Raw genomic sequence first — 27,824 nt, 5'->3', positions numbered from 1 at the left:
TAGTGCGTTTCCTTTCACATGTTGACTCGCCTCGTTAGTATTGTCAAACACTGGAAGTAGCTCAGGAGTAACACATCAACCTATTGTCTAAGCATTAGTGATCGAACAGTATGCAGAATCTGGGAATGCACCATACCAGCGTAATGCAGGCTAATAGAGCCTCGGCAGGTGTATGTACCGCGCCAGAAAGTCGCTATTTACAGTCCTTGGTAGTTATACCGCTTTGGCACTTTTATCACTGGCACCACGAACTATACGGCTGAGGTCGCCAACAGGCAGGGTGAATGGGAAATCAACACTGGCGAGCATCTGAACTAACAGGAAGTACCATCCTGATATGGCCCCTACAAACAGGCAGGCACCACCTGTCTTTATCCCATACGGAATCGTTGTCAGCCAGGTTATTTATCTAGAATACGAACAGGCACCGGCCTGATATGGCAGAAAGAGGCAGTACCGACCTTTTTCAATGACCTAGATAAATCTGCGTTCCCATTGGCTAGTTGCCATGAAGTTCCTGCGAGGAAGCTAAACCCAAGCGTGAGGGTAAGAAAAATGACCACAAAGCAAAGATTGGTTCGTATGCTGCATATTAAATAGATGAAGCACAGGAAACCCATGAAGACCTCGAAGAATGCTAGAGTTTAGGAATCTATTAGTATATCTGAGATATCCCGTAGGCAAATACGTACCATAGGAATTGTTAAACCCGGGGTTTGTAGGGTCTGATAGCTCATATACCGTATAGGCTGCGTAGAATGGCGTCAATATCGCAGCCAAGGAAAGCCAAAATGCGGCTATTAGCATATTAATAAATCATCAAGGGTATAGGTGGAAGACATCCCTCTCATATACGCACCATAAGATGAAAAGACGACAAAGATAAAGGTATTTCCTAGAATAAATTCAAGAACCGCTGCCAAAATCATAAGTAATCCTCCAAAGAAATAGGCAGTACCACTGAATGAAGTAAGTCAACTATGCTCAATATCAAAGGGTTAATTTAACAAACACTGTCGCTGCCCCAAACCCCCCCGCCCCTCGCCATTCCATCAGGTCACAGGCAAGCGGAGTTAAGCTTAAGATAAATCCCATAACACCACTAGAAGTGTTAGCACAACGGAGGTCGAGCAAGATTAAAGATTGTACTAACAGAGGGGTAGGGTTGCCAAGGATAGCTCTGAGTTCTTCTTTCCTGGAAGCTCGCGATACATGAACATGTCCTGAATACTCCAAAGGCATTCCTTCCTCTGTCATCATAAATCTCCTAGTAGGGTTTGCTATGCTCTCCTGAGGTTGCCGATTGCAAGGTTGGTGTGGGCCGATGATAGACATGTCCCCGCTTTCGCCGTTGTTCATGGCAGATAGAATAATAGTCACTGATAATGATAATGCCCCCTCCCGAACTAGTGTATTTCCCCTTTTAAATAGTTATAGTAGGTAGTTCATTGAACCCTCGGTACTTCATATTATGTGTCTAAATGGTTGTGCCACTGGGCAGCGAGCGGATTCGAGATGTTTACGGGGAATAGGGACGTGGGGAAGCTCACCCGCGGAATCTGCTTGCCCCAGTATCCGCGGATGACCGGATCTTGAGAGAGTGTAGGTTCATTGTCCTCGGTGGTACGTTGGTTCTCCGAGAGCTGCACTTTCCACGGTACCTGCAATTTTTGTGCTCTGAATCTGCCAGCCACTAATGCAAGGCTACTCCTACTTGTTTCTTATGTCATCGGATCCGTGAACTCTTTTCTACTTGTTCTATATGCCGTCAAAGTCCCCACTGGATATTTCGCTTGTAGAGATTACCATCATATTCGGGCTGTACTCTTCACCCGCTAGAGGGCTGTGGATATAATTTGAGGACCGCATACCTTAGCCTAACCCGCAGCGCGGTCTAAAATATTTACTTTAGTATGAATCCCAAGTGGCTTCCAGGAGCAGGGATGAAGCGATTTAAGCAAAAGTTTACTTTTTTCTCAGCGTACTTTCAACTATATACTCTAATAATGATGCTAGTTAAAGACTCATTTTTACATTTCGAACCCCTTCGAATAGTAACCAAGTGGATTGGAAAATTCACAGTTTATAGAATAGCCTTAATACTAAGCGGAAGTCATACAGCAGCCTAATTGCTCATATTTAGTATCCTGAGAAAGCGGTGTAAATAGTAATGTCTACCAGCCGTCCTTTAGAGCAAGAAAAGTCAAGGCTGTACGAGCTAAGAATGAGTAGAAATACAGAAAGCAAGAAGTCGGGCTAAAATAGGAAATAAAAGGGTTTTGATTGTATGGGAAGATAAAAATCGCGTTTCATAGCTTAGTACGCCCCAGCTTAATGAAGAGCCTGGGGAAACTATGCCTCTACGACGAGATCCGCAACACTATCGTGGGTAAGACTTAAGGTCGGCGTGAAGTTCCTGAGGCAGTTAGCTCTGCAGTTTTCACCATTAATGCGAGCGCTTTAAAATCGACAGATAACGTCAAACCAGGTAAAAGTAAGGAAGGCCCACCGTAGGAAACCTGCGGTACAGATCAGACGCTATACAGTCTGCGAATAAATATTTATACAAGGGAAAGATAAAAGAAGGGAAATAGGCGACTGAGATTGTCCGCAAATATTAGCGAGGCAATTAGATATATGACTCACGCCTGTATAAGGAAGCTGACCACTATCGTAGGGTAGGATTGCCACTAGTTTCGAGAATTAACAAAATTCGGCTGGATATTAATGTCCAATGTCAAAGATCCACTCGGAAGACCTGCATGAGTGGCCTTGTATCCCAGCACTCCATGCCTGGATTTCCAGAACGGAGCTCACACTCACTTCCCACTTAACAGGCAAGCTGTACAGGAAATCTTGCAAAAGATGGGGGCTATTTCCTGTCGCTGAGAGTGTAGATCGCCACGCTAGAAACCATCTCGATAAGATTATGAACAGGCCCATCGAAGATATACGGAAGAAATGGGACGGCGAATAAACCCATCTAAGCGTGGCCAAATTAGTCACCGAAGACTGGAGCATTGAAAGGCCGGGACAACTCACTCCAACGGGCATACAAGACCGTGCCAATAATGTCTTTCGTCGCCCTAGATACCTTCCGGAATACTTGACAATCCTGTGTATTGTGAAAGTGGGCAGGCCGATGCTTGCTAGACCTTGGAAGATTGCTTGCTTTACCATGATGAAGCGGTAGTCATCAGCCAGGGGAATGTGCCTGTCCGGCCAGGGTTCCAGACTGTCCACACAACCATCGTCATCGTCCCAGCCTGCGTTCTGACCCTCAAGTGCCAGTGTGGACGACTTGGGGGCATTGACCACTACGGTTTGCCTAGGAACTAACGGGATGTTTGAGTCCCGCGCGTCCATATATGCCTTGCTCGGCGGCGCAAGAACGTCACGGTTTCGCAAATATGCCTGGTGGCCTTCATGTACTACATTATAAATTGCATACGCCCACGAGACGGCGGAAACTCCACGAGTCAGGTATGGGCGCTCAACAGATCGGAAACTTTCTGTCATACTGCAAGCACGGGTGGCATATCGCCGAGCAGCGTGAAATATAGTCCGAACTTGGGAGGTATAGGCGATATATCGATATGGAGTGAGGGGTGCGCCTGGTGAGCTGTCTACTATTTTAGCATTTGTATCATACATAGAAGGTGAATCCAAGGGCATAGGGACATGAGCTGTGGATACCACAATCGGTTTGAAAGTATTGAAAAAGGCCCATCGCTAATGAGCCACTGATGCTGTCTGACAACATTGTACGGACAGAGACAGTATCAAGATGCAGACTGAAATGGCAAGGAGTTCACTTTGAAAAGATTTATTCCTCTGGGAAGGGCTGATACAGAGAACTCACTATGTAAGGCAGGGTTGATCGTAATATTCATCATTGTCCACTAATGCTTGCAGCTCGGGTGATAAAGGTTTGCGTGGTACCGACTGTTCGTTGAGATCTGGCCGGCCCCTATGGGCGACGCCGTCTCCTTGGCAGCTTCGTTCGGCCATCATACTCAATGTTTCGATACAGTAGGGAAAAGAACTTGCAGAATAGACCACAGCGTAAAATGTATTGTTGTATAGGTCGAAAAATGATATGAAATTGGTGAAATATTAAAAAGACAGCCATGATGATTAAGGCCAGCCCGATTTCTATTGCTTATAGTTTCTCTTGTCCTTTTTCCAAACTTGCTGCCCCATGAGTTTTCCGAGGCAGCGAAAGATACGATCTCAATGAAACCGAGGTACTACATTACCGTGGGATGACAATAATGGGTGCCATGCCAGTATGGTACCGAGGGAAATGGTATGTACTGCCGGGCCCCGTCAATACAAGTTGAAGGCAATGCATGCGCACCTACAGAGAATTCGACGTTTCTGGTGCACTATCGGATTTTTGGTCCGTTTTGAGTTGCGCCGTCCCTGCGCATATGGGTTCCGTCTGCATCGAATGACACTCGTAACGGGCTAGTCTTTGTTTTTCTGCGATCCATAATGTCTACTTGCTTCCTCAGGTGCTCCGGAGGAAGTGGAGAAAGCATAGAGATTCCTCATTCTGGTGACAGTTGTGATTGAGCCTGCCACTCTACCATTGGGATGAGCACCAAGGTCTCGGTAAACATCATAGAGACTTCTAAAAACAGTCACCCTATCCATTGTACCAAGAACGGGTGGAAAATAACCAAACCTCACTTGTTTTGGACACTGGACTGGGCATGGGAGAGAGATTGGCAGTGTCATCATGTTGGTTGTGAGAGCAGACGGTGGCTAAGTTGGCAGGGCCGTTGGGAGACCGGGTCGTCATCAACCGATGTTGTTGCCGTACAATGGTCTCAGATCTTATTGCCTACATCCATTACGGCCACGGGAAAGCACTGCTAGACTCTCTTGTAATATCTAATCTGGTCATCCTAAATGGAAAGCCTGGCACCAGGTGAATATTAAAGCCGGCCTCGAAAATCTAGAACCCGCAACCCTCCATCTATACGTATCAGATATGTTATCGCCACCACTGAGCCCTCTAATTAATGTGCAAATGGACCAGACGCCTCCGGAAAGGTGTTTCTCGTCAGATGGATTCTGTCAAAACCCTACGAAAGGAAGACAAGATGAAATTCGATGAGATTCCCGAATGCCCACCCTACAGTGCAACATTTGAACGGGCTACATCTTAATCCTTCCCTGGAAATTAGAAGACTTGGTTATTTGAATTTTTTCAGATCTGTAGAGGGAGAGATGAACAGGTTAACGTTCCTAATGATCCTTGAGCAGACACTTCCGGGGACAACGAATGGGGATACAATCGCAGCGAACTGGACACCACATGTGAGCAAAAAGTATTTCAGTGCATTCTATTCCTCAGTACATTCTATGGTTCGGCGCATTCTATAGGCAGTAAAATATGCGCGAGCGACATTCAGTGCTCCTATATTCAGTAAATACAGTACAAAACAAGCTCCATGCTTAGGCGATGTTGCTCTGGCTCGACCTTGGTGGCCACTTGACCCGTCTTTCTGCACGTACATAAAGGTTATTCGGTCGGATCAGCTGGAACATGGGATCATATTCAATCGGCCCGTCGCCCTCCCGTGAAAACTTATAGCGGTAAATGAGCTTGGGCAGGAAGACCTTGATCTCCTGAAGGGCAAAGTTAAACCCGATACACATGCGGGGCCCCATGGCAAATGGAATATAAGCGGCCTTGTGGCGGTTCTTCACCTCCTCCGTGTCCCATCGGTCCGGATTGAACCGGGCGGGGTTATCCCAAATTTCGGGATTATTATGGATGTGATGAAGTGCAGGAATAATCACTGAATCCTTCGGCAACTTGTACCCCCCAGGGAGGACAAGGTCAACCTTGGCAGTACGTCCGGGCTGGAAAGACGGGTTATGCCGACGCTGAGTCTCCTTGATATACTTGTCGAGGAAGTCTAATTTATCTGTGAGCTCTGCGGTCATCTGGGTATTTTCATCAAAGCCGTGATCAATTAACTCCTGGAGAAGTCGCTCCTGCATGCCCTCATAGGTACAAAGCCCGTAAATGAGCCACGAGAGAAGGGAGCTTGTAGTAGTAAACCCGGCACCAGTAGCAACGACAAGAGCCCACACCAGACTGGATTTAGGTAGTTTTTCGCCCTTGTTATCCGTGGCCCGGACCGCATAGTCTATCACGAAACGTCAGTTCTCTTGCCGGCAAGCTAAGACCCTTATCCCTATTAGGCTACTTACCAACCATGTTGCTTGCGGCTAGAGCTGCGTCTTGCAGAGGTAAATCATCCACTCCACCTCGAGAGGCCTTCTGAATAGATTCATCCACCATCTCTTCAATGCGGGCCTTCAAGGCTTTGAGGCGCTTGGGGTCACCAAAGGGCAGAGAGCTGTACCAGTCACCCTTGGAGGTAACCTTCTTGTTCAGCGAAAGGAGCTCTGCAATATTGTGTACCATTTCATGAACCGGGGCATCTGGAGAGCTGAAGTGCTGGAAGTCCAAGCCCAGGGTGAGCTTTCCAACGGCTTGCGAGCCGAGTTTCAGCATATGCTGGTAAACATTCCAGGCCTCACCTTGCTTATCCAAGTAATCAAATACCATAAATGAATCCTCGACTGTTTTTTGCATAGTTGGAGCGTAATGGCGAACAGCCTTAGGCCCAAGAGCGGGAGGCAGAAACTTGTGGGCTAACCGCCACTCCTCAGTATCAGTGTCCCCAAGGAATACTCCAGCCGATGGGGTCTTCAAAGCGAACAAGGGTGCGATTCATTGATCTTCTTGGTGAAAAAGTCGGACTCAGAGAAGGCAATAGCCGTAATCTTGGGGTCATTCGTCTGGTATGTGACACGACCCATGTTGCTTGTCTTGATTACAGGCCCATACTTGTCAAAAAGGCGCTGGTGGTTGCCGAGATGGTCAGGATAAACTTCGAAGAATGTTCCAACGAAGGGTAGTGTCCTAGGGCAGGGTGGGTCGCGGACAGGATGTCCGTCAACCGTAATAGGCACAGGACCAGTCGCAGCGACTATTTCCGATGTCTCCGTAAGAACAGCGCCATTACCCTGGAAGCCGATACCTAAAAAGACAGTCATCTGGCGTCAGAAACCAGAGCATTATAACTCGAGAAAGTCGCCAGGTTCAGGTCAAATTCTTGGCGATCGAGCAACTCACCACTCTGATCCACAATGGCAAAATGAGCAGCAATCAAGAGTTTTACTTCATCAATGCCCTGTGAAGGATTGATATCAATCTCTTTAGCGGTAGAGACATCCTCTCCAAGGAGGAAGAATGTCTGTGAAGGCATGGCTGAGTCTGCTGCGCTTTAGTCTCAGGAAGAGAAGAGTAGGTAAGTTAAGAAGCGGATAGGGCGCAACGAAGAATGAACACCGAGCAAACCGAATCTTTATATACCAAGGAACCGCATATGCACGAGCGCATTCTTATTAAGATCGCAACCATCATAGGACATTATTAAAATCACAGAACCTCGAAAGTTTGAAAAGGCCTGCTTGTTGAGAGATCCTCGGGCTCTCACATTGGACAGTCAGGGCTACCGCTTTTCCGATTGGTGCTCATACTACCTCGGAAAAGAAAGGCCGAGCAACAGGAATACAGTTGGAATGATGCCACTCTTCATTCTCCCGAGGGGTAAAACGGTAAAGCTGGGAGTGTATTTCGTTTCAATGGTGCCTTTTCGGTCTAGATCTCTGCTGGTAGGCACCGCTAATTAACCTCGGAAGAGAAGCCTGCAACTGGCTCTCCCAAGTATTTCCTGTTCTCTGTCCCTGACTGGTCTTATAAGAAGGATTTGAGGAACCTCATGGTTTTTCCTTGGGCAAGGTGTACTCAGTAAAGTCCGACTTCAAGATGACAGAATTTACTCTGGAAGATGTTGCTGCCCATAAGACCAGAAACGACTTGTGGGTTGCTATCCATGGAAAAGGTGAGATCTTCTCTTTGCCTTTCGTCCGTCATCGAACACCCTCGTTTAACCAAGTGTCCTTAGTATACGACATTACCAAGTATGTGCAAGACCACCCAGGTGGAGCAGATGTTCTGATCGACGTGGCTGGGCAAGACGCAACTGCCGCATACGAAGATGTTGGGCACTCTGAGGATGCGAACGAGATCTTGGAAACATACTTTCTCGGCACTGTGAAGGATGCCGTCGACTACAAGCGCCCGTCTGCTGTGCGTCTGATCCAACAGACACCTACTAAGGAGGTCGAGACCACACGGCCAAGCACTACTCGTACGCTTGCAGTCGCGGCCGGTTCCCTCGGTGGAATTGTTTCGCTCTACGCTGCGTCCACTTCCGCCAGAAGCCACATCAACCTACAGGATCTCCTGAATACGCTTCCTCGGCTTTCGCAGCTTACGTCAAACAAGATTGCCGTCCCCCACTTCCAACAGGGAGGGTTTGTCAATGGATTCGCCGTGGCCGCTATGCTCTCTGCCGTAGCTGCCACCGTGATTGCATCCGGACTCTCCAAATTCACGCAGATTGATTCTGGCTTCACCAGATATCCGCCAAGAATCCACCCCACCACAGTCGCCAAGGAAAACCCCCATCTAACTCCAGGATTCCTTCACCCGAAAGAATACAAGTCTCTGCCCTTGGTCAACAAGGTCCTCTTGGCCCCGAACGTCTATCGCTTTGTGTTTGAACTCCCGAATAGCACGGATGTGATAGGGCTCCCCATCGGCCAGCACGTTGCCATCAAGGCAACCATTGATGGACAATCCGTCTCTCGGTCCTACACCCCCACATCCAACAACCTGGACCATGGAAGACTGGAATTGGTGATTAAGTGCTATCCCGACGGCCTGCTCACCGGCCGATACCTTGCCAACTTGAAAGCTGGTGACAAGGTACAGTTCCGTGGTCCGAAGGGTGCTATGCGCTACAGGAAAGGCATCTGCAAGAAAATTGGGATGATTGCTGGTGGGACTGGCATTACTCCTATGTACCAGCTTATTCGTGCTATCTGCGAAGATGACACCGATACTACCGAGATCAGCCTTATTTACGCTAACCGTGCCGAGGAGGATATCCTGTTGAAACAGGAACTCCAGGCTTTCGCTGCCGGCTATCCGCAGAACTTGAAGATTTGGTATATGTTGGACAACCCGCCCCAGAAATGGGCTTATGGGAAGGGCTATGTCACAGCCGCTGTAATGCGTGAAAAACTCCCGGGTCCCTCCCCAGACACAAAGGTTATGCTTTGTGGCCCACCGGGCATGATCAATGCCTCGAAGAAGGCCCTGGTGGGCTTGGGCTTTCAGGCCCCTGGCGCAGTCTCTAAGATGAGTGATCAGATATTCTGCTTCTAGAGACTGGTCCCCCATGCCGGAGTTGTGTATTATCTATTTGTGCCTTCGACTTTGCAAGCAAAACACCTAACAGCTATCTTCGTTTCCTGTCCTTTGTTTTGTCCCTATGATTCTTTGATAAACCTGTCAATAGACCTGTATAGACTCTTCCCCATTTGACCCGGTCACTTACCCTCGCTTCAATAAATACAATAAAAGAATGTTTATCATTGCACATAAGCGCCCACCTGCAAGTCTAAAGACCTACCTCTGTCTGTTGTTGCTCCATGAAATTCATAGTCTGCACATCTTGCGAGCATTTCCACAGCAGATCGTGATGCTTGTATGTATGAAGGATGTTCAACTTGGCAATAAATGGCTATCCGACTGCTGCACGTTCTCTCCTTATCCATATAGCGTTGCTCGACGGCTTGCAATAGGAAACCGAGTCGCAGGGGTAGTCTGCGGTAAACAACAGCAAATATCGTGATTGACACCAACTAGGAAATGACAGCTTCTGAGCTTCCACTATGTACTTCTTGCACAAAAGTCTACATAATTTCCCGCAACCACCTGAATATTTATAAAAGGGGGAACATCCTAGTCGCCCGTAAAAGATATAGTCATTATTATTTTCTACGCTAATTGAGTATGCGATGGTTACATTGCATGTGAATAATACTGTATATTTGCTTTTGAATTAAGAGTCTGTATGCCGCCCCTTTGCCTCCAAAACAGCAGTCACATAGACCTTGATAAGGAATCAAAATAATCATCCCCTAAGTTTTCCCTTGCATCCTCGAATACCTTATAAAATTGCACTTGTAATCAGCTATTAGTTCCACCAAACTAGTAAAGGCCTGGATTCACGCAATCGTAAGTTACAACTTGGGACGAGTGAGTTCCCCGAAGGCACTCGTAAGTTCACCGGGTAGGAACGCCTTGTTATACCCTGTCGCTCGGGTTCGACTAACTACCTTGCTCGATTTCATTTATCTGCATTCTCCTGTTCAGATATCTTGTTTGTATGGTCAGCGAATGGCTTCGCTGATGACCCGAACGCTTTCAATCGTTCAAGCGCATAGCGAACTGGATCAAGATCACATATATACGTTCTTTTAGATTAGCCCAGCCATACTCGGTAGGGTTTAAATCGGGCGAGTATAGAGGCCAGTGAATAAAAGGAATGCCATACTCGTTAAAACAATTCTTAGTATTTCAAACCCCCCGTAAAAGTTGTGTGATGCAAATCTGTACTTTCCTATAATTTTAGCATATTTCCATATAGAACTGGTAGACATATAGAGCCTTAAAATCAACGTAAGTCTCGAGGCTAAACCTGATTAGATAAGACATTTGATTCCTAACTATCACCTGACCTATTAGGCTTATTAGGCCGATTAGCAGTTTTTCACGTTTTTGTGGGCGGGTGTGGGTTGTCACAAAAAATACCTGCCTTGCAGTCGGCAGTCCTACTTTTTGAACCCGACCCGATATCAACTCTATGGACCCTACTTATTCGGCAGATTTCTGTCTAGCCACCACTCCAAATTACTACGCAGATTGCAATAGAGATTGTTTGCCCTCTATATCAGGGATAATATACTTTTTCCCCCATTTTCTCTTTAGGTAATTGACATGCCATACCTATAACTTTTCTTTGCTTTGCTATGCTCAATGGAACATTTATTAATCTACGTAATCTTGCTTCACTGTTTGTACGTCCATTTTGTGCATACATATACCACTGATAGTGTAGTTTAGCTATTTCCTCAGCTAAATGAGGTCTTTTCTCGGCTCTCCATTGGCCATACCCAGATTCTTCCAACATGCGCGCAACAGTGCGTCCAGAAGCAGCCTTGTCAAGTAATTTGAAGATATTTTCTTTTTAGAAAGGGGCCGGGTTTAACTTGTAAAACAATATATCGATGATCACCATCAGAAAGAATCTCTAGCGGTCTGGAGTGAGAAGAGCTAGTCTCAGGAGTAGAGATTTGATATGTTTCAATGGTGGTGTGAATTGTTGTATATGGCCAATCCATTGCGTTTTAAACATCAGCCATTCAATCGACCAACTATAACTCCATTCTGAAATGGTTTCAATTCCTGTCTTATAGTCCTGTTAAAACGAGTAGACAGCAAAGGAGTGCGGGCCCCAGTGTTTGAGAAGGTGAGGTATAATATTGGGCTGTGCGTCGCATAGTGCGGGACTACGTCAACTTTTCTATCTGAGTGTAATACGCGTTCATGTCATATTAATCCCAATGCTCTAGCCAGCATGAGGGATGGAAGTTGCGCCACCGATATTACGCCGGGGATAGTCCAGGGGGCATCGCGAGTATATAGAAGAACATTGCTCTTCGGATCACGCCCTTCCAAATATAGGCAAGCTTGATCAACAGTCACCTCGGCGCCTCTCATACCAATCGGAACGTTGGAGCAGCCCGTGAATAAAAAGAACCAACTTTTGAAGGGTGATATGTTGCGGTGTTTCAAACAAACAGTAGTGGGAGCTTCATCGAGGCTCACCTCGGTGTTTCGCGTTAGCCAATCGGGAACCCGCCTCGCAAAGTGTTACTCCTCGGAACTTGGAATGGAGCTCTCTTAGGAATTTGTCTACACGTCCCTTTACGAAAGGTCCACCTGCCGCGGCCCTTCTACGGAACACTGACCGATCGTTGCGGTATATTCTTTTCCATAACTTCGGTCTGCCGATGCCACAAGATGCCGTGATAGGGAAAAGGGAAATCCATGAACTATATATTAAGAAAGAGTCGCGGCACCTTCTCCAACTTCCTATAGCATCTACTTCCTTTTCCACATTATATCAACTCCTAAGCTTTCTGAGAACCATATACACCTTCGTTTGAACAATCTAGCTCTGGCCACTTGGCTTTGTTGTACCTTTTTACGCGAAAATGACCCGCACTTGGCAGCCGCCCACGGACTATGGCAAACGTCCTGTTGCCATTCTAGGCGCGGGCGTACTGGGTCGTCGTATCGGTAAGCAAGGCATTTTCAATAAATGGTGACATTTATGTCTACGATGTTCATAGATCCTAACGTTTTACGAATAGCATGTATTTGGGCATCAGCAGGGTATGATGTCCAGGTCCGTGACCCTAGCCCAGAACAACGCGCAGACTGTGTGGCGTATGTCGAAGGAAACGTGGTGTCCTATGCAGAAAAAACCGGAAGGTGCCCCGGTAGCATTAAGGTGTTCGCAGAGTTGAAGGATGCAGTCAGAAATGCATGGCTTACCATCGAAGCCGTCCCTGAGAAGCTCCCCCTGAAGGTTGATACCTTTGCCGAGCTGGACAAGCTTGCTCCTAGTGACTGCATCTTGGCCTCTAACTCTTCTTCATACAAATCCTCTGAAATGTTGGTCAAAGTATCGGACTCGGCCAAGCGTCGCGTTTTAAACATGCACTACTACATGCCCCCGCAAGTTATGGTTGTGGAGCTCATGACCAATGGGCTCACGGAGCCGTCTATCTTCCCGTTCCTGGTCGATCGTTCGAAGGAAGCCGCAACTATTCCCTATGTTGCTAGGAAGGAGTCCACTGGCTTCATTTTTAACCGCCTCTGGGCCGCAGTTAAGCGAGAGGTTTTGACCATCCTTGCCGAAGAGGTCTCGGTGCCGGAAGAGATTGATTCGATGTGGACGGAGATGTTTATCAAGGGGGCTGTCACCCCGTGCAAGACTATGGACGGTACGCATCGGACTTTATTTTTCCCTCTCCTCGCTGTTGTCTGCGACTTCCTTGTGTCTCACTTCTACTTGTCCTTCTGCCTGTGTTTGATAGTGCTCATCTTTTGAGTCTCCAAAACTCTCCTACCATAGAAGCTAATAACGCTGCTTAGACGTCGGCCTGGACACCGTTGGTTTCATTGAAAGTCATTACATCGCTGAGCGTGGCCTCTCTGACGAAAAGACGGTCAAATTCCTGCAGAAGAACTATTTAGATCAGGGCAAGCTCGGATCGAAATGTTCCAAAGGTGGTCTGTTCCCACCTGCAGGGACCGGTAATGGCAGCGCCACGAAGGCTAAGATCCTTGTTCTTGACATTGGATTGTCAGCACGAGTCCCGAGCACGAACGGGGGCGAAATCCTCGAAGTATCTGCCGACGGACGTGAGCAGAAGGTCCTTGTTACCGCCCAATCGCTCCCCGACGGTCTTGCCATCGACCCTTCTAGCGAGCGCATGTTCTGGACAAACATGGGCGTCCCTGGTAAGGATGATGGAGCAGTCTATTCTGCCAACTTAGACGGCACCGATATTCGTGCCGTCCTAGCTCCTGGTACTGTGAATACCCCGAAGCAGCTGGCATTGGACACCAAGTCCAAGAAGATCTACTTCTGCGATCGTGAAGGTCTTCGTGTTCTGCGTTGCAACTATGATGGCTCCCAACTTGAAGTCTTGGTCCAGACTGGTACCTATCAGAATGCCGAGGATGGTCAAGATGCCACAAATGGTGCGTTGGTGTCACCGTTGCTCCCAGCCTCGGCAAGTTCTACTGGACCCAGAAGGGGCCATCTAAAGGTGGCAAAGGCCGCATCTTCAACGCGAACATCACTACCCCGGAGGGACAGTCTGCCACGACACGAACTGATATTCAGTGTATTGCGAAAGATCTACCCGAGCCCGTCGACCTCGAGATTGATGAGGAATCTCACTCTCTTTACTGGACCGATCGCGGTGAAATTCCACTAGGAAACTCCCTAAATCGACTTCGTCTCGACCACTTTGGCCTGCCGGTGCCCCATATGTCCTCCCATGGATACGACATCCTCCTCAGAAACCTGAACGAAGCTATCGGCTTGAAGCTCGACCTGGCGAATAACAGTATCTACCTGACGGATCTCGGTGGCAACATTTACAGATGTAATGCCGAGGGGAAGCAGAAAGTGAGATTATATGCGGACGAGAACCGAGCGTTCACCGGCATTGCCCTTGCTTAGAGTCTGGTATTGGTTTGCCCGCACTCTTTTTCGAGAACATTTTTGTGGATCTTTCTGCTTTTCGTTCACATTAGATAGAATTTAGATCATATTCACCAGAATTTGAAATCAATAACTCATCTCCCGAATTAAGAATGTTGGCGTCTCCAAATCGGTTAGTGAACTCATTGGGTCTTCAATCTTTCATCTATACTTGCCCTAAGATCTACAGGCTGGTTACATCGACTCTGTGGCTCGTTTGCTACGTTAAACGACCATATGACTGCTGGTTAAGAAGTTAAGCTTGGACGGGCTGTAACCCTGTCGATAAAGCTAGGTTTCACTGTCAACAAACCCAGAAGCGCGCACGGCGTTTTCTAAACTAGAGTAATTACTACAACAGGACCAGACAACAATGGCTACTCATCACTATATGAAAGACATATATGACTATTTTGGCAATCCCGAACGCGAGCAGGGAGGCGAATCTGCCGACCCCGACGATCTATACTAGATGAAGCCTCAGCAACAACCTGATCTTGACCACTGATATACTTCATAGTTCTTATAGTTGAATGTATAGAGGTATCATTCTTGCCTTCAACGAGCTGAACAATATCATGTTGCACTTATGGAGTAGTCTTTTTGGGGTAAGCTTTTCCTCGTCCTTCCGGTGCGGCTTTCAGACGTTTGCCCGCTGATGTATCTCCTTATTTAGAGATCGAATTCCCTTCCGTTTTTCCAACAAAAGCTATTTTTGTTCTTCTCCTGTTCCCAAGGAATCTTTCTATATGCTTGGCTGCTTTATCAAGTTATATAGCTTCCCCCTTCTGAGTCTGAAGATCTCGAGCTTGTTGGATCCTATTCGGCGAGTAGACAATTGCAGTACCGCCTTCTAAAGCCCATAAATCAAATGGAAGAGGGAAGTGGGCCGTTTTCATGAGATAGCATACCACCGAAAGTAAAAGGCGACGGTGACGTGGCCATATAGAGAAGGCTGGGCAGCGAGATTGGCTTCTCTCCCGCGCTTCAGCGGATACACAAGCTATGCCGACTATCCCTGTACGCTGCATCCTTTCTACATTTCCCTCGTGTCCGACCTCAAATTATTTTGACGGGGTTGAACAAGTCAATAGAAGATATGTAGAACTGTGTCCTTACATAGCGTGTTCCATTACATGTTCTTGGGAGATTCTGAAGACGCAGTCTTACCACGAACTGGACTTGGTGGTTTTCGTGAGAAACTACATTCAAGTATCCCAACAGCTGCCACTTACGTTTGCTCTGTTCTTCGCTTTTAGTGCCAGTGGGTATAATAAAGAACATATACCCATACAGAATTCATCCACTTACCGTTTTATGATTTCATCGAATTTCTGAGACTTGACTGATACCGGGATATATATCTCCATAGTGTGAGACAGGCAAGTCTGTGTAGATAGATCAGCTAGGTTTAAGCGATCCGATTGGCAGAGGCGGAAGGATATGAAGGTACCCGCCGCAGCTCAAGCACTTCTTCCTTCCTACAGTCTTCCCCGGGTCAAGAGGTGGTCATGGAGGGTGAACCTCGGAGGGTCTGGGTGCGGGCGTGAACCGCGGTAACTTCGAAACGGCCGGCAGAGTAGGCGAGGCAAGAAAAGCTTGTGCACCCCGGTCTCCCCTATGTGGTCCCAGGAGAGGTATAATCCCCCTCCGTTGCAAAACACAAAGTCATGGAAGAAAATCGCTCGCAGCCACAGCGTCATGAGGTCCAGAAAGGTCGTACTAAAGACGGCTTGCATGCAAAAAATGCAGCTTACCAAGCCTGCAGGGCTTGCCACCATCGAAAAAAGCGATGCATTACCACTTTGACGCGTCACCCGTGTACCTACTGCTTCACGTACGGCTATCGCTGTATCCCTAGGACGCGCCTAATGAAGTATGGTTTTCGGTTCCTCGTTACACTAAGACAGGGATTGATAAAAGCTGATTCAACAATGTCCAATTGGAGTTACAGATCTGCCCGAAAGCATACAGTCAAGACCTCTGGCAATCAACACCAGCAACAGCCCAGTTATAAAATTGATTCACCACTGCCGCCAGGTATCGACCACGAGGTCCCGCTCCCCCGCTGGAGCGCAATCTATTCGCTTGTCTCGGAGGTGCTGCGGCTGATTCCACCCAAGGGACCACAGCCAGCTTGTGATGGAAAGCGCACGTCTGCCATTGATGAACAGGATTCTAGCGAGAAATCTAGTCATCAAGGTGAAAATCGCCTATCACGAGCTCGAGGCTCTCAAAAGCAAACACCCTGTGAGATGAACAGCGTCGACTCTTATATGAGTCTCTTCCTCACCCCAAACTCTTGTGTGGATGACCATCCGGTTCTGCCATTTGCTTCTGAAGGAGGCGATGCAACGAGTGTCTTCTCTGACCTTGATAGTTTACCTAGGCTATGAATCGAGTTCTAGGGGCAGCCAAAATACTCCGCAAGGCCATGAATTTCCAGGAGCCACCAATAATCACACCAAAATCAATCTGCCCGTATAAAACGTCGAAACCTATCCGTCTTTGACAAAAAGTACATTCAAGGCTCAGAATAACCGGGAACTGTGATCCAGGTTGAATTGTTACGACTGCTACGTGCCCCCTTTCCCGTAGTCCCGACGCCGGTGTGCTTAGCACCTGGTCTCCTACTTGCAAGATGAGTGAAGGCAAAGCCGTTTTGAGTTCCATCAAGCTATGGAAGAGATATGAATATAGAAACAGGACGCAGAAGGCTGAAAACAATACCGAGCTACAAGAACGATGATGGCCCGCGTTAGGGTAATAGCCCATAGAAGATTCGGTTTGATCGGATCAGGATGTGCTACAAGTCTTCAAAAGGATGAGATTATTTTAAGATTGTGTCAGTGTCGTGAGATTGTGGTCCCATTAGAGTGGATACCTATCTGGTTCTCATGATCATAGCTAGCATTGTACGATAGCGCAATGCATGAGCCCCTCTAGCTAGGCGTCGCTGGCCACTTTTCTAGTTTCTGTTCTGTCGGACACTGAACAAGGATTACCTTTAGTGGATTCTCCGGCATGCGAAGCCCTGCAGGGAGTGATGTACGCTTTACCCAAAGACTTGAAATTGACAAAGAATGCTAATATTGATACGGTAATATCCTGTTACTGTCGCTGGTTCGGTCACGCGAGAGGAGGAGCTATAGCGTATGCCGGCCAAAGCTGAGTGATATTGCAGATGTACCTTAACGTAAGATACCTTCAGAGTAGAGGCGTCCTTTATATGCTTCCCAAATGTCGGCTTTACCATACGAAGCTAGCGTGTCTCAGGGAGGGCCGAGATCAATAGAAACCCTGAGTCACCTACTATATATGAAGGAAATATTACCGGTATCGGAATCTGCCGCAACCTCAACAGCCATCATTGTTCACCCTAGCAATTACAGAAGATGGAATGAGACGCAGCGCAAAGTCTTCACGTATGGATGGCTGATCAGGGAATAAAATATTCAGCTTCGCACGATAAGCCAAAACATAGGTAGTATTTTGGCTTAACGTATGACTTTATGGAGCCCTCTGCCGCAGTTCGATCATTGGCTCGATATCTTAAGACTACGTTCCGTTTCTTCCGGCATATGTCAGTGGGAGCTAGAAACTATGACATCGGACTGCCTGTATTAATGTATTGAGATCCAGATTGACTGCCATTTTCATAGAGCTCTCCCCTTTGGAGATCACGTACAAGTTAGGGGTTTGGAGGAGGATGCACCTCATCATCGTCATCTGGAATATATACCATCCATTCCCGTACGGGCACAGGCATCTGTTGGCCCAGTGTGGTTGTATGGCTGGGCATAGTCTGGAGAGACCGGAAATCCATTGTCATGGCATCTGGGAGTGATGAAGGATCCGAAGTGAGTGTCTCGGTCATGGAGCTCTCAGTTTGTGCTGTATGTTGCTGTTGGCTAGGTTGTCCAAATGTGGTCGCATGAACTGATGCAGATGTGCTGTGATCGAATGGGAAAGCTGCGCGTCCGGTTTCACTGCCAGGTATAATTCCGCTGGACCCTTCATTGCTATGTTCATTCGGATTGGGTGCCGCCATCTGGTTGCTCGGGTCACCTTGCTCGGCTCGAATATCTTGCCTGTTCCTGTCCTGGTCCAAAACACCTAATCGGGAGAGTAGGTCGTGCGTGAGAGGTTGGCCCTCGGCTTCAGGCCGCACTGCAAGGGGGGGACCAGGCCATCCTTCTCCGTCCACAGACCGTCGGTAGAGCTCATGGAGCCCGTCTACCATCTGGCTCTGGTGCTCTTCCATCATCTCCACATATCTGACCCTGCATCAATATGACAGGTATACCGAATAATCGTCATTAAACCTTACCCTCTGGGATATGATCTTATAGTGGACCTGACCTGCCTGAAAATGCACTCTGCATTGGCATCTGAGCAAGTATCGCACGGTTTCCTGCCATTACACTGTAAAGCTTTAGTAAATATAGTCAATCGTCTCTTCTGACATGATATGATCTGCTAACGAACCCTGATTTTTCTTACTCTGCATCTGTCGCATGCTATAGTGATTCTTGTAGAAGTCTGAGGTCTGAGCCCTCGGTCATTATCCATAGATTATTGCCAAGGCAGAGCTTTGTGCGGGCGGAGCGTTATTATTCGATCGAGGATAGGAAATAACAAATGTAAAGCAACCGTTGGTCGTTTACAGGTAGGAATTCTGGCCTTTGCCCAATTTTGCATCGTTTTGGAAGTGTTTATATTATATTCTGTGTCAACCCCCTTTTTGCCTGTATATCTCGGCACCTCGCGTGTAGTTACCGCGGAACTTTTGCATCCTTTCTCATGTAGCCCGGATGCGCCCCACTCTTGTCGATTATTACCGCGGAAAAGCATCTAAAGTCGCAACGGTCGGTCGAAGTAGAGAAGATCACATTGTTAGGCAATGATAGGAGTTCAATATTCCGTGCTTGATGGTATCAGCTTCACTACTTGAGTTGGAAAACCGTCACAGCTTCTTGACAGACAGATCAAGCTCTTGGTGACCCAGCACCAGGAAAAGACATACCTGTATCCTGATGTACATGGCTCTGTGCCCTTTTTCTTAGTGTAGTTGCAGGACCTCCCTTCCGTGAAATTCACATTGTATAGACCAACATTTGATCTTCCCGTGTGAAAACTATCGGGTTGATGTCTATCTCCGATTCTTAATATTTAGTGGAAACGAAAAAGCGTAGTAAGCGACGCTTTCGTGACCGCTTAGTTGAGCGAATCTTTTTTAGCATGTCCAAGGTGCAGACAATCCTACGCCACACCAGTGATCGAGACATTCCCAGGACGAGGATGCGATAAGAAAGGATTAGGTATTGAAACTATAATATCGCCTGATCTTTCTATATACGCCAGGATTTAACGCGTATGATGTTTTGAACTATTTTGGATTATCTGTAAATTATAAATTCTGGGAAGGCCCAGATACCCCAAGAAACGGCATGTTAAGGATCTCAAGATACAAAAGTTAGAAATAATTAGATACATTCGTTCGTTAAAGGACGACTTCGTCTAGCACTTTTTTGGCTGTCGCCGCAGCTCCCCATTCACCGTACCCCAAGGGTGCACAGAGCCGTCTGAAAAGGTGACAGGTCCTTTTAAGAACTGCTCATCTCCAGTCTGGTCTCTTACGTATATACCAGAGGCTATATCTTTCATTGACTCTTCCAACTTTGGCGGTTCCCCCCATTCCCACGATAGCAGGCCACCGTATTGCTTTGGCAAGTTTTGGGGGTCAATGTAGGTTGACAGGGTCATCTCGGTCTCTGAATGGGGCAAAATGAGTATTTTAGAGATACTAGCGGGGTCGAACCATTTTTTAACGATCCCCCACACCTTCACGAAAGATGGAGGGGCACCGACAATCTGTCACAAATATTCATGTCAGTGAGTCGGGGCGGGAGATCGGAATTCGCTAACTCAGGAGACTCACGAAGATATGACCTAGCGTTTCTGGATAATGAGTTGTGGCTATTGAGATCGCCCCCTGGAGGTACTTTTTAATCTTCCAAAAATGCCCGAACCCTACGCCCGTTATGTCAATGATGTGTGTTGAAGCCGAAACCGGGGCCCTGGCATGAGAATCATGTAATTCGCTGCAAAGGGGCATCACGAATTTCAACATATTTTCGTACAGGGCATGAAAGGCAAGAATATGACACGGTAGATCCTGTGTTTGAGAGACGGTCGTCACAGGGGTGTGATCATATGTGGATATATAGGCCTCCATCCTCTCGGGTGTAAATTGGTTCACAGGAAAGACGTACAGGGGAAGACCCTGTCGGTCACATCGCCCTGTCCATTGAGAGAACTAGCAAAGCTGTCAGCTCAAATTCAACAAAGGGTGCTTGGAAGAGATAGCTAATCGGTAGACGAACGATGCATAAGGTGAGAAAAACTGACCATCTTCCGGTAGTCTTCGTAACACTGCACATCCATGTGCAGATAAGAATTGTCGATGGCATGACTCGCCCTCCAATCTTGGACAACACGAAATCGATCGATTGCCTTGTCAAGATCGAGATTGTGTGCACGTAAAAACCGCCTATTGAATTCGCTTAGTTAACACGTAATATTTCTCAAGGAGCGGTGATTGTTGGACGCACAAGAGGGTTGTATCGTCGATGGTTGGTTGTCCATCCTCAAGCCGCTTGCAATAACCATTCTCTTGGCAGTAGTGTCGGAATCTCCTCAATACTATGTCTTCCTCCGGTGATAGCATCTTGGCACGATCGATATGCTCTGTTTTCTCACCGCGGTGCGATGAGGAATTATTGAGATAGGTAGAGGAACGCTCGTCCATATCATTGAACGGCATGCTGTTGGTCTTTCCACATACGACAAAAGCAGTCTGTGACCGATGCACAAGCCCCACGAACTTCAGAAGAATGCACTAGGAAGTGCCCTTTCTTCTTGGCGCGGGAAGGTGTTCTGGGCATCAAATTTAAACACGCCAAAAGGTCGTGAACGGCCTACCTCGGCATGATTTGGGAAACCGTGGTTGTGCCAATCAGAGCGTTGAAATTTGCCTCGGGATTTTTTCCCGAGAAAAAGAGAGCTCATACCAGCCATTCAGACTGAACCTTTGGGAAAAATCGAATACCCTAGCGAAAGATAATCAGCTCGATTAGTGCATGGAGCTAAGACTCCCCGCCGACACGAGCTGGAAGATGTGCCAGATTCCATCATGTTTGGGAAGAGCTGGAAAGGCGCAGCCTGCCTCTCACGAGGCAGGATTTTTAATTAGAAGCAATTATTGGCATAGGATCTTGGGTTTCTTACACATAAGGCTGACCTCTGGTAGCACAGTAAAGAAAGTCTCTGTAATACCGACGAAGCTTCTTCCCGTCTCAGCCTCGACAAAACCCGGAGCGTGATAAGCACAAAACTACGAACAGCCATAACCCTAAGAGTCAAATGCAACGTGTTTGTGATATTGAGATGATCCTTGTAGAAAATCACTAGACGCTGAACTATGGCTATCTCCAATTTCCAATATTGTATTATCTTGCTCGCTATCCTCATATCTGCTGAAAGTAGGGCTGGCCAGACGGCTCCCAGTCATGTTCAATGCATTGCCCCCATGGCCATCCAGGCTAAACCCCCAAGAAGGCGGTTATGCTACGGAGAAGGTGTAAAGTGGGAAGTAAACAAAATAGGGACTAATAGACTTGAGATAGATATAAATGATCGTTGATATTTTCAAGTGCTGCGTGCCAAGTCTACCTCACAAAATGAAGCGAGTTCGTCAACTGGGTATCGATAGTCATCATCAGGCGAACCAAAGCTTATACCATCCAGAATGGAGAGCCGGTGAGTGGGAGAAAAGAAAGCCGAGGTTGATACGTGCCCTGAGCTAGGTTGCAGTTGAGGTATTCCCAATTCTGTACTGCCAAAGTAGCTTGAGGACAGACATGGGGTTTGTCGAGAGTTGTCTGCCAATTGTGGTAACGAGAAAGAGGGTGGAACTTGATATAAACATTCCCCATACAAGAACTCGGAGGGCACATGTACTGGGGTTTGCACCGAATAAGAAATATCAACATTTTCCACGGTGTCCACATTGTCGAAAATATCTGGGGGATGTATGATATCGGGCTTCTCCTCTTTGTTCAAAACACCCAAGCGAAAGAGTATATCATGTGTCAGAGGGTGTCCATCCGCTTTCTGCCCGAGCGGTTCACCGGGCCAGCCCTTGCCTTCAATAGCCCGTCGATACATTTCTCGCAACCCCTTCGTTAACCAGTCTTGTTGCTGCTCGAGCATTTCAACATATCTAGAAATCAAAGTTAGGCACGGGCATATGCTAAAAGATGCCACCTAACCTACTCTGGAGGACACTTTTTCAAAGACGTTTTTCTTTCTCCAAAGATACAGATAGCATCATGGTCCTCACACCGACTGCAAGGTTGAGCACCATTGCACTGGCCCGGTCAGTATATTGAACCATTCATACTTTCAGCGGTATTATCTGTCTTACCTTAGCTTTCTTTAATCTACAAGTGTCGCATGCTCTAGAAACCCTGCCCTGAACGTTGCGTCCTCGGTTTAAGTTAGCTGGAGTCGAGGGGGGCGTGTCGTTCGTTTTGGTCGCGTGTGGTTCGTCCATATATGAAGCTGACAGAACGCGGTGCCGAGTGTGTTGTTTGGAGTAATGGTTGTTTAAATTGTAGAGGGTGTTCTATGTAAACGCTGGACCAAATTGAGCACGAGCGCAGTTATAAACCGGAAGCAAAAAGCCTAGTCAAAACGATATATCTGGGTACTGTATATCGATGGACAAAAAAGGTGTCTTCGAGCGATGATATAGTGGTCATTGACCCCATCCAGCCTGCATCCAATAATGTTAGGCCTCTCGTTTAAAGGGTCCCCTTCCGAAAAAGGAAGTCAACCTCGGCAGCCAAGCAATAATACGCCCGGACTTTCATTGCATATCGACAGTTTGTATGCCTATCTTACTCAGCAAGAAAAATAAGTTTACTGTGTCTTATTATTGCTTTCCAGTGCACATGTTTCTGCGTTGAGTATCTCTTGCCTTAATGCCTTCTCGGAGATAATTTTCCCTCAGTGGTGAGTCATGAATCATCCATGATGAATTTCAATGAGTAGCCAGGCTAAGATCCAGGGCTTTCATTGCAGTATCCATAATTTGGAAGCTGACCAGCTACTTCACTAGCCCTCGTAAAGTCACAATGTGGGGTTTCTGATATCATAAAACCCCGTTCCGAATCTGGTGTACGGCGCGCTGTGTAGGCCAACGGGATACGATTTGTAGGACCAGGGAAAATAGAGTGCACTGGAACCAAAGAGCAAGATGGTATATGAAATCAATGCATTGAAACTTACACTGTTCTGAGATACATCGTGGGTGTTGTTCCGAATGAGATCACCGGAACCATGAGATCTGGTGGACTTATTCTTGTCTTGCTTTCTGACCCACCATTTTAAGGCTCATGCGGAACTCAAAATATTAATCATAATCTGATCCACGTGCTAACATGGCCCACTATTCAAGGCTCAGACGGAACCCAGATTATCGGATGTTGCCGAAAACGATGTTAACTCTGAATCTCGCTGACCCACCATTTAAGGCTCACGCGGAACTCAAAATATCGATCACAACATGATTCACGTGACGTTAGCGATCCATCCGAAAGCGAGGTCGTGCCCAATGGGATCAAAGCACATGGACCACTATTTAAGGCTCAGACGGAACGCGATAGCGCAATCAATGAACCTTAATCCATATCAGGCATTAGTGGCTCTACCTTGTCTGACAGGAGAGGTTGCGATAAATATTTTCGGTTGATTTTTAGATTGCAGGAGAACTATGACATGCTCGGAGAGGAAATTCCGTATGATCGGCCGCGGATCGTATCAAGTATACCTCACGGATCAGTAGCCCTTCACGTGTTGAACCGTGGATTGATGACCGCTTTAAAGTCAGTATAGTATATGGGACTTGGACTTCTTGAGGACGATTCGAAAATGGAGCCAAAAAAGGCGTTTAAGTGAATACAGTATAGTATAATTCACTGGTAATTCGATGCTTTGTCTTTCTATTGGTAAGGAAGTAGGCCATTTACGTTAATTACTGTGGACCAGAACCCTTTGAGAGATCTTTGGGATCTCCTCCCTTCATGACACTTACTCTCCCAAGCAAATTAAATCGCTTAGCACCCCAAATTCCATTTCGCTGGCTGTAGCAAACGTCACTCTGCGAATTTGTGCACTAGGCGGATTATACCAGGAGTCAAACACGTGCCGACAAAGGAGCTGCTAGACGAACAGGACCTATAGCTTTCCAGGTTGATGGGCTTTGAAATAGATAATAAAATAGAGCAAATGGCCTGAATGTTGTTCCTACATTAGGTTGCATTGCTTTGCAGCTCATGCCACCTCCGAATCACCATATTCTGCTCCTCCGTCGAGGCGGCACACATCTCTTCAATGCCCTGCGTAATACGCGATCGAATAATCTCTTTAGATTTACTTTTCGAGAGAGATCTGCGAACATACTTGTGGAGCCCATCTAGAGGGAATCCTGCTAGCCCACATAGACCTAGATATATTCGATTTAGAGTGTGTTTCATGCTCTGAGAGAAGACCTTACCTGCAGCTGGCTTAAAAAAAGCCCCACCTATTCCTTTTCCGATTCCCTTCACTAAACCTTTGCCTCCTGATTGCCGAAGGCCCCGGGAGGCTGCGTGACAAGTCCAGACACGCCATTATACATACCTTGGTATAATTCCTGTGATAATTAAGGATATTATTCCTTGAGGAGATATGGTAAGTATTTACTTACCTTGCCAGCCGCTCGGAGTCCACTATTGATCCCGATCACTTTGGGTACTGGTTCAACTGTGTCGTCATGGTACAATTTGGGTGCATTGTGAAACCCTTTTGACAAACTGAGGGCAAAATCAGTTGGCAGGACTAGCACATAGTGCAGTGCATATTTTGCCGATTTGGCAGCCTGGTACCGCGTTTCCGACAAGGCTTGCCTAGCACGACCGTATTTGTTGCCATGGTGCCTTTTTTCTCCCTCCTCCATTCCAGGCTGTCCTTGTATGTTCTCTATATTATCGACAAAATGGGATCGGTTCACATCTCCCGCCGTTTTGGCGGGTATGGTACTTGCCCTTCGGTCTGTGCCGGGGCGTCCGACAGATTCATCATGACCACTAAGGTCTGCTGCTGCTGCTGCTGCCACACCCGTCCCTGCCTGAGAGTCTCTCCTGCCCTCTTTGCTTGACAGGCACTCTACAAAATGTGACATTGCCCATTCCCTTCCTCTGTAATCACGTTGAACTATCTTGGAATGAGATCCCGGAAAGACACCGACTATCAGGCCCGGTACGCGAGCAATGCCAATCAGAAGATCGGTGATAATACCATAAAGAACCTCCGCGGTGGCTGAAAGAGGACCTCTCGGGTCGCGGTTAGTATCATATTCTCTGACTCGATATCTAAAGCGGTCAGATTAGGTGGACACAAAGACAACAAGCGGGAAAGGTTCCGAAATACGTACAACATTACATCTCGCGGTTTGACGTGGCCCGTGTGCACTAATACCGATATTGCAAAGGCGCTCAGCTTGATGTGAGAATGTCGGAGCCACCACACCGCCGGCCGATCGGGGCATATGGAGCATCTTAGAGCCTCAACATTCATATGCTGGTGAAAACTCTGCACGGCTTTCTGTACACCATCCTCTGCGCGCATGTCCTTCCCTATTTGCCCAGCACAGTTCTTAGCCCTTTCTCCCAAGGCATCTTGAATCCCCGCGGCTAGCCTTTCAGGCGTCAATTCCTTAAATGGAATGGGCTGTGGGCCAGCGCCGGCTCGAGCAACAATGGAACCCCAAAATGGTTGGTCGCCGAAAAAGGGAACGATGACCGTTGGGCAACCAAGAAGGAGACCAGCAGCCGTGGTTCCAGCACCGCCGTGGTGCACAACGCATGAGACTCGCCGGAAGAGCCAATCATGGGGACATTTTCCTAATAAGAAGATGTTTTCGGGAATGTCAATTTCTCCAGCGCCGAGATTGCTCCATCCTTTTGAAACAATTGCGCGCTGACCCGTCCGGCGAACAGCCTCAAATATTATTTGTGTCAATTTGCTGGGGTTATCAACTACAATTGATCCAAATCCAATGTAGATTGGGGGATTTCCTGCCTTTAGAAAAGTATCAAGGTCTTCTGGCGGCTGATAGTTCGACTGGGCCGAAAGAAATTGAAATCCACACACATCGATATTGTCGGACCAGTCCCGAGGTTTCGGAAGGAGAGAAGGCGACCTTTTTGCATTAGATCAACGCCGCAAAAGATTGAAGGACTTGCTTACCATAGGTATGTATATGGGATATGCAGTCGATGGATCATACTGGGTGCTCGGATGGCATCCAATGGATCTAAACCCAATTCTTTCTTGCGAAACTGGTTAATAAGGTCCCCGAGGCCTTCCCACATCATTACCTCCACTATCCCATACGAAGCAAAGTTCGCCACAGATGGCTTAGTATTTTGTGAGCGCACGTTTGCCAGCGGGTGTGGAAAGGATTGGGTCGGGGACCAAGGCATCCTAAAATACTCAGATTGTGTCTTGATATTAAATAAATATACCACTCACGTAAACATCATATTCAATGGAACGCCCAGCTTTTCAGCACAGCTGAAGTGAACAAACCCTGGTGGATTTGCAATAATAACATCGGCGACGAATGGCCGTGTGCAAGAGTCGATAGCACCGCCGCCCTGCCCCCGTTCAGGAATATGGTGGAGATCTGTCCCATTTCCCGTTTCATAGCAAGAGCGCCAGCATCCCGAAAAGATGGCTTTCATCTCCCGTCGCCGTTTCTGTATTGCACCGCTGCGGATTGTGCGCATTCCTGGTAACAAACCAGGGTTTTGCACCATAAATGCCATTAGCTCTTCCGGATTGCCGCCAATGTTAAAAAATTCGAGTCCTTTATCGGTCACATCCTGTTGGAATGACAAATGTGTGGCAAGGCGAACTCGATGCCCGTGTTTCTGAAGTTCTTTGCCCAGAGCGACAAATGGCTGGACGTCACCGCGCGATCCAACGACCTGTATCACGATGTTCAGGTTCAAAGGAAATCTGCCATGCTCCATGGTAACAACATTTGAGGGCCCCTGCTCTCCTGTGGCTGGTTCCAGAGGTTGTTCAACATGTCTCATCAGAGAAGCAAGCCAGGGTTTGTTATCTCGAAACCTAATATCCAATCTCCCGTCGTCTAGCTTCCTCGTCAGTTCGTGTAACAGGTGAAGATTTGGGATACAACGAACCCTTAACGCGGACTCCAGTACTGTGCCCTTGCTCACGAACACTCGAAATGTCATTATAAACTGAGGTCCTAGAGCCAAGATACTCGCCTTGCCAATCTTCAGCTAAGACAGCATTTTGCCGTCTGGGTTCTTCCGTCGCTGACATCTCTTGGAGCTTATGATACGGTTCACTGAGTGAGTTTCCGAATAGTGTGTCAGTTTTTGACAATTAGTTCCACTC

General features: G+C 47.3%; 9 protein-coding genes across 9 annotated transcripts; 2 read left to right on the top strand and 7 right to left on the bottom strand.

The window, feature by feature from the left end:
- Positions 1-213: 213 nt before the first annotated feature.
- ANOM_004625 (transcriptional activator of ethanol catabolism AlcS) lies at positions 214-1,257 on the bottom strand (the record flags this gene model as incomplete). The annotated part of the gene is made up of 6 exons (XM_015549882.1): positions 214-369; positions 462-637; positions 693-797; positions 860-960; positions 1,013-1,102; positions 1,154-1,257. The coding sequence occupies 6 exons, from the start codon at positions 1,255-1,257 to the stop codon at positions 214-216; spliced, it is 732 nt and encodes a 243-aa protein (XP_015408702.1).
- Positions 1,258-2,872: 1,615 nt separating this feature from the next.
- On the bottom strand, positions 2,873-3,684 carry ANOM_004624 (uncharacterized protein; the record flags this gene model as incomplete). The annotated part of the gene is made up of 2 exons (XM_015549881.1): positions 3,043-3,684; positions 2,873-2,983 (listed from the first exon to the last, which is right to left on the bottom strand). Exons 1-2 carry the CDS (start codon positions 3,673-3,675, stop codon positions 2,873-2,875), a joined length of 744 nt encoding a protein of 247 aa, XP_015408703.1. The 5' UTR covers positions 3,676-3,684.
- A 1,782-nt stretch (positions 3,685-5,466) lies between these two features.
- ANOM_004623 (cytochrome P450) lies at positions 5,467-7,295 on the bottom strand (the record flags this gene model as incomplete). Its single annotated transcript, XM_015549880.1, has 4 exons — positions 5,467-6,167; positions 6,232-6,678; positions 6,747-7,067; positions 7,163-7,295. The coding sequence occupies 4 exons, from the start codon at positions 7,293-7,295 to the stop codon at positions 5,467-5,469; spliced, it is 1,602 nt and encodes a 533-aa protein (XP_015408704.1).
- A 563-nt stretch (positions 7,296-7,858) lies between these two features.
- ANOM_004622 (putative cytochrome b5 reductase) lies at positions 7,859-9,325 on the top strand (the record flags this gene model as incomplete). Its single annotated transcript, XM_015549879.1, has 1 exon — positions 7,859-9,325. One exon carries the CDS (start codon positions 7,859-7,861, stop codon positions 9,323-9,325), a length of 1,467 nt encoding a protein of 488 aa, XP_015408705.1.
- A 2,897-nt stretch (positions 9,326-12,222) lies between these two features.
- On the top strand, positions 12,223-14,267 carry ANOM_004621 (putative 3-hydroxyacyl-CoA dehydrogenase, NAD binding domain; the record flags this gene model as incomplete). The annotated part of the gene is made up of 4 exons (XM_015549878.1): positions 12,223-12,307; positions 12,382-13,017; positions 13,169-13,780; positions 13,849-14,267. The coding sequence occupies 4 exons, from the start codon at positions 12,223-12,225 to the stop codon at positions 14,265-14,267; spliced, it is 1,752 nt and encodes a 583-aa protein (XP_015408706.1).
- A 3,712-nt stretch (positions 14,268-17,979) lies between these two features.
- Positions 17,980-18,555, bottom strand: ANOM_004620 (uncharacterized protein; the record flags this gene model as incomplete). The annotated part of the gene is made up of 1 exon (XM_015549877.1): positions 17,980-18,555. The coding sequence occupies one exon, from the start codon at positions 18,553-18,555 to the stop codon at positions 17,980-17,982; it is 576 nt and encodes a 191-aa protein (XP_015408707.1).
- Positions 18,556-19,808: 1,253 nt separating this feature from the next.
- On the bottom strand, positions 19,809-21,114 carry ANOM_004619 (CRAL-TRIO domain-containing protein; the record flags this gene model as incomplete). Its single annotated transcript, XM_015549876.1, has 4 exons — positions 19,809-20,162; positions 20,230-20,607; positions 20,700-20,841; positions 20,903-21,114. 4 exons carry the CDS (start codon positions 21,112-21,114, stop codon positions 19,809-19,811), a joined length of 1,086 nt encoding a protein of 361 aa, XP_015408723.1.
- Positions 21,115-21,998: 884 nt separating this feature from the next.
- On the bottom strand, positions 21,999-22,905 carry ANOM_004618 (Zn(II)2Cys6 transcription factor domain-containing protein; the record flags this gene model as incomplete). Its single annotated transcript, XM_015549875.1, has 3 exons — positions 21,999-22,572; positions 22,626-22,720; positions 22,777-22,905. The coding sequence occupies 3 exons, from the start codon at positions 22,903-22,905 to the stop codon at positions 21,999-22,001; spliced, it is 798 nt and encodes a 265-aa protein (XP_015408722.1).
- A 2,055-nt stretch (positions 22,906-24,960) lies between these two features.
- On the bottom strand, positions 24,961-27,749 carry ANOM_004617 (glycosyltransferase; the record flags this gene model as incomplete). The annotated part of the gene is made up of 6 exons (XM_015549874.1): positions 24,961-25,047; positions 25,102-25,765; positions 25,828-26,595; positions 26,643-26,879; positions 26,928-27,552; positions 27,605-27,749. 6 exons carry the CDS (start codon positions 27,747-27,749, stop codon positions 24,961-24,963), a joined length of 2,526 nt encoding a protein of 841 aa, XP_015408715.1.
- Between the last annotated feature and the right edge of the window lie 75 nt (positions 27,750-27,824).

The sequence above is a fragment of the Aspergillus nomiae genome (genome assembly GCF_001204775.2).
Source record: "Aspergillus nomiae NRRL 13137 chromosome Unknown contig00070, whole genome shotgun sequence".
Lineage (NCBI taxonomy): Eukaryota > Fungi > Ascomycota > Eurotiomycetes > Eurotiales > Aspergillaceae > Aspergillus > Aspergillus nomiae.
The sequence above is the reverse complement of the archived record's forward strand: the minus strand, read 5'-3'. Positions and strand labels throughout refer to the sequence as shown.